Here is an 8830-nt window from a genome sequence, read left to right as displayed (position 1 = left end):
TGCTCGGCGAGCGACCCCGCGGGGCCAGCCCGGGGGTCCCGGCAGCCCCGAGCCCCCCGAGCACGCTGCGGGCGTCGGGGCCGGCCCCGGGTCGCGTCGGGCTCCGCGGCTCGGGGGGGGCGGCGGCGGCTCCTCCTCCTCCTCCGCTCAGCCCCGGGGGGAGCCGGCCCGGGGGGGCGGGCAGGTGGCGAGGCGGCGCCCGGGGGCTGCCCCGGGGCCGGGGGCCGAGGGTCGGGGGGGTCGGGGCCGCGCTGGAAGGGCCCGGCGCTTGTTTGGGTGTCTGCTGTCCTGCGGCGGGCGGGCAGAAACGAGGGTAATTTGCTTTCTATGGCAGGGGATCAAATGCTCTGCCCTAACCTCTCGCTTCCAGGTACTCGCCCGCCCCGGCCCCTTCCTTCCTCCGCGGCCCCTCCCGCGCCCTCCCCCGCCGCGCCGCCAGCCCCGCCGGGCCGGGCGCTATATAGGCGGCTGCCCCGCGGCCCGGGGCGGAGAAACGCTGCCCGGTGCCGCGCCCCGGTGCAGGCAGCGCTCGCGGCCCGGTGCCGAGCCTCTCGCGCTGGGGGGGCCGAGCCGAGCCCTGCCCGGGGGTAGGGGCAGGGACAGGGCGGGGGGCGGCGGCGGCGGGGCGATGGGCAGAGCCCCCCCTGCCCGACTCCCAGCGGCGCCGGCCGGGGGGCTGCGCTAGGGCGGCCCGGCGGAGCCTCGGCCCAGCGGCCGGGGCTCGCCCCCCCTCCCCGGGGGCGGCGAGGATGCAGCACCCGCTGGAGCTGGGGGCCGCGCACTACTTCCCGGCCGAAGCCTTCCCCGACCACCGCTCGCACCGCTACCGCAGCTTCATGATCGAGGAGATCCTCACCGACCCCCCGGACGCCAAGGGCGCGGCGCCGGCCGGGGAGCTCCTCAAATTCGGGGTGCAGGCGCTGCTCTCGGCCCGGCCCTACCACAACCACCTAGGTACGTGCTGCCGCGGGGCCGGGCCGCCTCCGGGATCCGGGCTCCGGGCTCTGGGCACCGCGGCCCGAGGGGTCCCGGGGCCGGGGAGGGAGCAGGCTCCGGGCTGCGGCTCGGCGGGACCGCGCTGCATCGGGGCGCCGCTGGGCTCCCGGGGCCGGCGGGCAGAGCGCGGCTCCGAGCCGCTCCTCTGAAGCAAACCCCGGTAATTTGGGCAGCGAGCAGCCGCCGGGCTCCCTGCACGCCGGACAGGCTCGGGGCCGGCGCCGCGGTGCAGCGCCTGGGGCCTAAAGCGGAGCTGTGCACGGCTGCCACTGACGGGCCCGGGCAGGGGGCGACGGATGGAAGCCCGACGGATGGACGGACAGACAGCCGGGGCGGTGGATGGAAAGCGCGGTCTGTCCCCCCTGATTACAGTATCTAGGACAAATGCAGAACATTAATGACATATGTCTTTTTTTTTTCCTTTTTTCCTTTTTTTTTTTCCTTTTTTTTTTGGTCGTTGGTTGGTTTTCTTTGTAAACGCGAGTTTTTCGGTGCGCCGCCAGAAGCTTTCGTTCCCAAAGGCGTCCCAGCGCAGAAAGGCCGCTCTTTTACCCGTACAAACGAACGGAACGGGACCATCCCAATTTCTTTTTTTTTCCTTTTATAAGAGAAACGGGAAAGCGTCGAGCCCCGCAGCAACGTAGATTAGGACATGCGGAAATCTGCGTTACTTTAAGTACCGGCTTCAAGCACCGGCCCGGCTAAAACGCAGTTTGCAGCCTGCCGGGCGGCGAGACGGGACTTTGTGCAGCAGCGGGGTTTCTGCTGCGGCCGAGGAGGAGGAACCCGCAGTGAAGTTCCTTACAGCCCCCCGGTGGGGATTGCTGCCGGGTTTTTAGGGCCGGGGAGAGCCGCGGCGGCCCCGGCCCGGGGTCCGCGGGGGGCGGCTCCGCTCCCGGCACGTCCGGGACCCGCTGGGGGCTGCGGGACCGGGCCGGGCCCCCCGGGCCCTGCAGGGCTCGGCCGGGGCCGAGAGGGGCCTGAGCCGCTCTGTGCCGGCCCTGTGGTGGGCTCGGAGCTCGGTGCCATCGAGAGAGCTCCCGGCCCTGCTCCCGAGCGCGTTTTCGCAGCCAAGCCGGGGCTGCGGGTCCCGGAGGAAGATGCGATTGTTTGCGGGTTAAAATCGTGCTTCGGGGGCCGGAGGAAGATGCGATTCGGTTGTTCGGGGACTGAAATCGCGCCGAGGGGCTCCGGGCAGGGAAACCCGCGGGGGGCTCCCGGCCCGGCCCCGGCCGCACGTCGGGGGGCGAGGCCGAGCCGGCGGCCGCGACTGCGGCAGCTGTTCGGGGGCATCTGCGGGGAGAGCTTGGGAATCGTTTGGGAAGCGTTTTAAAGCGTTTCCACCTGTACGCCGGGAATCACCGGCTGCCGGCCGGAGGGCAAAGCGTGACCCCGCGTCCTCGGGGGGACGGGCGGGCCCGGGGGGGGCTGCGTGCGGGGTCCCGGCGGGGTCTGCCCGGCTCTCACGGCCCCTCTCTCCTGCAGCCGTGCTGAAGGCGGAGCCGGCGGCCGTGTTCAAGTTCCCTCTGGCTCCCTTGGGCTGCTCGGGGCTGAGCTCGGCGCTGCTGGCCGCCGGCTCGGGGCTGCAGGGCGGCTCCGCCTCGCCACATCTCCCGCTGGAGCTGCACCTCCGCGGTAAGCTGGAGCCGGGCCCCCCCGAGCCGGGCGGCAAGGCCAAGAAGGGGCGCCGCAGCCGCACCGTCTTCACCGAGCTGCAGCTCATGGGGCTGGAGAAGCGCTTCGAGAAGCAGAAATACCTCTCCACGCCCGACAGGTAGGGCAGGCCGGGCCCTCCGGAGCGGGGCAGGGCGCGGGGGGAGTTTTTGCTGGGGAGGGAGACGAGCCGCGGGCCGGCCGGGCTGGGTCTCACCGCCTGTCTCTCTCCCGCAGAATAGACCTGGCCGAATCGCTGGGGCTCAGCCAGCTCCAGGTGAAAACCTGGTACCAGAACAGGCGCATGAAATGGAAGAAAATAGTAAGTGCCCACCTCTGACCCTTCTGTGCGTCCTGCCGCGGTACGGGGTCAGCTCCGCCGCCTCGGCCTTCTGCATGCCCAGGGCAAAACTGCATGCGGCGGGGGGAAAAATAAGTTTATTCTAATATTTATACTGATATATTTGTGTGCCCGCGGTCTGTGAGGCCAGCATCACCCGGCCCGGGCCCTCCCGGCTTTGCTGCCGCCCCCATCGGGCTGCCCGGCTCGGCTCGGCGCGGGGCCGCGGGAGGCTTCTCCCGAGCGGGGCCGCCCGAGACCCGCTTTTACTCGGCTGTCCCCCCCTGTGCTCCCTCCCCGCCTCGCAGGTGCTGCAGGGGGGCGGCCTGGAGTCCCCCACCAAACCCAAGGGCCGCCCCAAGAAGAACTCCATCCCCAGCAGCGAGCAGCTCTCGGAGCAGGAACGAGCCCGGGACGCCGAGAAGCCGCCCGAGAGCCTGGGCTCGCCGGCTGAGGTCAGCCAGGAGGAGTGACCGGCACGGCCCGGCCCCACCGCCGCCGGCCCCGAGCCGCTCCGCCCGGCCGGGAGCGCGGCCACCGAGCGCCGCCGCCGCCGCCCCGGGCCGGGGTCCCCGGGAGGAGCCACCGGCCCCGCACCTCCCCGCTCCGCCGGCAGCGACCCATGGGGAAGAGGGCTGGAAGGGGGGAACCAAGCGGTTCGTGGACTGCTGTCGCCTTCGGTTTCCGACGAATCCAGCGTTTGGCCCGGCCGCGTTCCCGGCCCCAGCCCCGCCGCTCCTCTCCGCGCCCGCGGGGCGCTGCGCCCCGGCCCCCGCTGTGCGACGGCCCCGAGGGGCCAGGAGGAGGACACTGGATTCCACCTTCACGTCCGCTCGCTGTCTGAAACCCTGTGGTGCCCCTAGTTACTCGAAAACTGCATTTTACGATCAGTTTTATTAATGCGAAGATATTTACTTTATTTCAATAAAGTATTTTATGAACTATTGCTCTGAGTAGCGTCATGCTTTTCCTATTGTTTTCCTATTTTTTTCTATTTTTTATATTGTTATCTTTTTTTTTTCTTTCCCTCGGCAGCAGGTTAATCTGTCCGAGATTCAGACGCGAGGCCCGGGGCAGCCTGTCCCGGTTGGGGGCAGCACCCCCGGGTTTGCTGGGGCGCAGCGGGGCAGGAGCGAGGCGATGCTTTTGCACTATACAAACAGGGAACGAAGTGCTGCTGGTTGGAACGGCTTTGGGGCTCGGCACGGCGGGTACGGGCCCCGCTCGGCTCCCCAGCCCCGGCTCCCTGCCCGCCTCTGCCTCGGGTCACGGCCACTTTCCCGGGGCTCTTTGCTAATTGCGGCGACGTAGCAAGAAACGGTGGCTTTTCTTTTTCTTTTTTCTTTTTTTTTTTTCCTTTCAGTCTTCGCTGTACTTTTTCCATTGAGGTATCAAATTATAGAGCATCTACAGAGACGTGCAATTATCATCATCGTGAAAAAAAAAAAAAAAAGAAAAAAAGACCCACCAAAACCCAGAAGCGCCGCAGGAAGCGGCGAGAGGCGGCGGGGAGGGAAGGGGGAGCAGGACGGGGGCAGCGGAGCCCGGCTGCGGGGCTGAGCCCCAGCGGCGGGGTGCTAATTGGCCGGGCCTCCCAATTAATTAAAGGCGGTGATTAAGGCAAGGCTGCTGAAGGGAGATCCTGCAGCGGGCGCAGGGCACGGTCGGTGCCTCTCGTCCCGTCGGGGGCCGGGCTGAGCCCTTCCCTGGCTGTGCCCCGGGGGCGCGGGGAGGGCCGCTTGCCACGGCGGTGCCCGGGTCCCCGGTGCCGTGCCGGTCCCAGCGGGTCTGTGCTGGGTAAACGAGCCCGCACCGAGCTCTGATTTTCGGTAACGCCGCCGTTTCTCGTTAAACGGCACGGCGGCGGGGCAGGAGCGGTGCTTAGGGCATAGACGGGCCATAAAAGGCCCTAAACGGCCCTAAAAAAAAGCTAAAGGCAGCCCTGGGCCCCTCTCGGCCGGTTCTCCGCTGCGGCCCGGCCCGGTGCGAGCTGCGGGCGGCTCCTGCTCGCGGAGTCGTGCCCTGGGTTAAATAAACCCGGGATGAGCGATGGAGTGTTTGTAAGCACGGGACACGGCCCGTGCTGAGCAAACAGGAAGCCAGCTCATATTCTTATGCTAAAATGACTTCTGGATTTAAACAAACAAATAGTTCGAGCTGTTTTATTTAACCTGGGGATGGGGATTAGGGCTGGGCAGGGCGAGCACGGCGGTTTCGAGGAGGGCTGCCCGCCGAGCGGCCGGCCGGCGCGGAGCTTGGGCTTTGTCCCTCGCGGCTTTCGGCTCCCGGCGGTTGGCTCTGGCCGCCCCACAGCGCTTGGAGAGAGCAGCCGCTTTTAATTAGGAGGTAGATTCACGGGTGCCTTTACCTAAATTACCGGGATGACGAGCGGTGTCCATCAGCGGCGTTAAGCAGAGCTTTGGAAGCGGCTGGGGTCAGTTTATTGCTGTTACAACCGCGATGTAACCTCCGTACCAGTAACCTCCATACCGTAGTCCCCAAGCAAACCCACGGACAGCGAGATTTTCTTTCCCCGTCTGAGTAAGTGGCGCACAAGTGGTTATTTTTCACAGACCGTAAATGAGAAAACGTATTTTGCTCTTCCCTTGCAGACAAGGCGGAGGGAAGGCAGGAGCCTTCCCTTCACCCCTGGCGGGGCCGCGGCCCTTCCCGGGGCTCCCGGGGCTGGGCTCGCCTCGGCCGCCGCCGCCCGGCTCCGGTGCCCTCTGGTGCCCGCCGGCTGCGGGGGGAGCTCGGGGGTCGCCCCCGGGGGTCTCGCAGCGGCTCCTCCGCGGAACCTGGGGGATGCCTCCCTCTCCCTTTCCGGTGGACCACGACACGAAAAGCCTCGGCGGAGCCGGTAGCGGATGCCCGGGAGCCGCCTCCTGCGGGGAACGGAGGCGACCGGAGCCCCCAGCCTCAGCCCCCCGGGCAGGGCTCGGCCGGGCCGGGCGGCCCCGGGATGCGCTCGCCGTGTTTGTAAGCAAAGGGCGAGGGGGATTTTGGATACGTAAACATGGTGTGAATGAAAACCCTGGATCTCCAGCGCCGTGCTGTGACCTCGACATTAACGGGCTCCATGTTTGGAGCCGCTTGCCGAGAAACGTCTTTTTTTTTTTAGTAGTAACGACTTTAATGACAAACTTTCCTTTTGGAAGGAGCTGCTCACACCACGGGATACGTGTGCGCTGACTGACTGCCCCCAGGGCATCTGCACTGATGCGGAAAAAAAAAAAAAAAAAAAAAAAAAAAAAACTAAAGTCTTCTTAATCACACGAGAAGTCAGAAGAAAACGAAAATATGCTTGATTTTTTTTTTCTTGTAAAATACTTATTTAGTTCGGCGTGGGTTCTTGCTCTCTTAATGAGTTCCCCGTTGTTTCGGTCAAGGCCCGGCCCGGCGGGTGCCGCCTCCCCTCGCGCAGAGCCCCGGGGGCACCGGGGCGCGATGGCCATCGGGGCTCCGGGGCTCGCCCCGGTAACGCCGGCCGGCGGGTGAGCGGCCGGGAGGAGAGCACAGCGAGCCTCGGCAGCACGCGGCTTTGGTGATAACCTATCGATTTTCAGCTGGGTGTAATCGTTTTTCATTTTTTTCCTTTTTTTGATTGCCTCCTGCAGCACGGATGCCATGGCGGCTGGTACCCGCGTTCGCGGCGCTTCAGCAGCAGAGCCGTGTGTGCGGGGACCTGCAGCGCTGTCCGACGGCAGCCCTGGAGAAACTGGGGACGAATTTGTCCGGAGCTGGGGCCAGCTGGAGCCGGGGTGGGACGATCTCCCCCCCGAGGCACCTCGCAGCGCTGCCCCTGCCCTGCGCCGTGTGCCCGTGGCCGGCAAAGGGCAGGCGGGGGTCGCCCCCTGATGTTCTTTCTCCTCCCCGTGTATAAACTATTTTTATAGCACATTTATCCTGGCATAAACGCATCCGCGCTTGGGAGCTCTGCCGTTCGAATTACAGCAGCAGAGGTAGCGCGGGGCTGTTTTCTATGTAAGCAGAGCAGAAGGGGGTGGGTTGAAGGCTGGGAAAGTCCCATCGAAAGTGGGCTCTTCCCGTGTTTCAGTGCTCATCTCGTCCCAGTCAATCGGCTAACGGTGTGAAGGTTTCCTTAACAAAAGGCCGTCTGGGTGCGTTTCCAACTCAAACATCCTAAACTCGCTTTTCACGAAGCATCTCGGGGAAACTCGAGGCAGGTCCTGCTCTTCCAGCAACGCCCGCCTCAAAACAGCCCCGCGGAGCCGGGACGCTTTGAGACTCCTGACGTTACTCCGGTTTTACACCGAGGCAAAAGTTTACTGACGTTACTCCGGTTTTACCCCGGGTACCGCTTTTAGCCCGGGGGAGCCCCCGGGGGCAAGAAGATGCTGCGCCCCGGGCGTCGTCGAGGCGGGTGTGAGGGCAGCGTTTGGGAGAAAAATGTAATGAAGACACCAGCTCGAGCTAGGTCAAGCTGCAAATCGTTAACCGGTAGGCGAAGTGTGGCTGTTAGAGGTCTGACTCGGTCCAAGTGGTTGGCCCGAGGTCGTGGCGGTGCTTGCTGCCGTGATGGTGATGGGTGAAGGCGAGCAGCGAGGCCCGTAGCAGCAGCGTGTGGATGGAGGGAGGCAGCGCCGGGTCGCGGCGAGCATCCTGCCAGGGCCCTGGGGCTGCCAGCTCCGCTTGGCCAGGCCTGCCCCTCACATCCATCGGGAACGTGCAGCGCTCAGGCTCCGGCTGTGTTCGGGGCGGATCCTTCGGTGGAGTTAGCGATGGCCGTTGTGTCAGCAGGCAGGGGGTTCGTGGCGTAACGAACAAATCCGTGCGAGTAAGCCCTCAGCCACGCAACCCCGTGTTGATGGAAAAAGACCAAGTCACAGCCCTGCATGGCTTTGTCAGTTTACAAACACAGTCCATTAAAACATGATTATGTACAAAATGGGTTCTCTCCATGCAAGATCCTCGTATCCATTGTTTACACTGCACCTATATTAACAAACCACAAAATAAGCTTGTAGCATCTCTAAAACAGATTTCTTTTTCTTTCTTTCCTTTCTCTCTCTCTTTTTTTTTTTTTTTTTTTTTTTTTTTTTAGGCTGGTAATGTGATGTGGAAATTTTTCTGGATTGAAATGGCATGTAAGTTCAATCAATATAAGAAGACTGATTTGTGTCTAAAGCTTGAGTATTAGCTAGAATTAAAACATTTAATTTTTTTCAACACTTTTTTTTTCTTTCCAGATAATTAATTCAAAGAGTGTTAGGTGCTGTAAATTCACGCTCTGAGCATGTACTGAAGTTGGTGGGTTATATTTAAGCAGAGGATACTGCTCAAGGAGGAAACCCTGAGTTAGTGTTGTAAAGAGCGCCTGCTGAGTTCAAGTACAGATAGCCTCAAAGCATTATGTCCTCTTCATCCATACTCAAAAATTACTCATGCATGACTTGCAGTGAAAAAAAAATACGCAAAAAGACATTAATTTATGACAAGTGTTCCCTGCCTGTTTCATAACTGATAGCCTGATAACCTTATTGTGCAGAGTCCCTCACCTCAGAGACAGTCCACAAGGATGAAGAAAATCAAGAGGGAACAGAGCTGTGAAGAGAACAGGCAGATGTGCGGTGGTTATTCATATGCTGAGAACTGCGTGTGTCACAAGAACTCTGATGCTTTTCCGAAACCATGATATCGCAATAATTAGGAGAGTCACCCAAACCCTTCTCCGGGCATTCTTACGTGAATTACAGAACTGCTCTCCAACTCCTAAAGTTGCTCTTTGTGTAGTATGAATGTTGTATCATTTATACGTGCATAAATTTACGTATGGAAGTTTATCTAACCAAAATGCAGTTCTAACTGGCTGACAAGGAA

At 62.3% G+C, this 8830-nt stretch overlaps 1 protein-coding gene across 1 annotated transcript; it reads left to right on the top strand.

The window, feature by feature from the left end:
- The first annotated feature begins 661 nt into the window (after positions 1-661).
- Positions 662-3935, top strand: BARX1 (BARX homeobox 1). The gene is made up of 4 exons (XM_040569138.1): positions 662-954; positions 2482-2770; positions 2887-2971; positions 3298-3935. Exons 1-4 carry the CDS (start codon positions 750-752, stop codon positions 3460-3462), a joined length of 744 nt encoding a protein of 247 aa, XP_040425072.1. The 5' UTR covers positions 662-749; the 3' UTR covers positions 3463-3935.
- Positions 3936-8830: the final 4895 nt, after the last annotated feature.

This window comes from Cygnus olor, chromosome 10 (assembly GCF_009769625.2).
Source record: "Cygnus olor isolate bCygOlo1 chromosome 10, bCygOlo1.pri.v2, whole genome shotgun sequence".
Classification (NCBI taxonomy): Eukaryota; Metazoa; Chordata; class Aves; order Anseriformes; family Anatidae; genus Cygnus; species Cygnus olor.
This window is presented reverse-complemented; position numbering and strand designations above follow the sequence as displayed.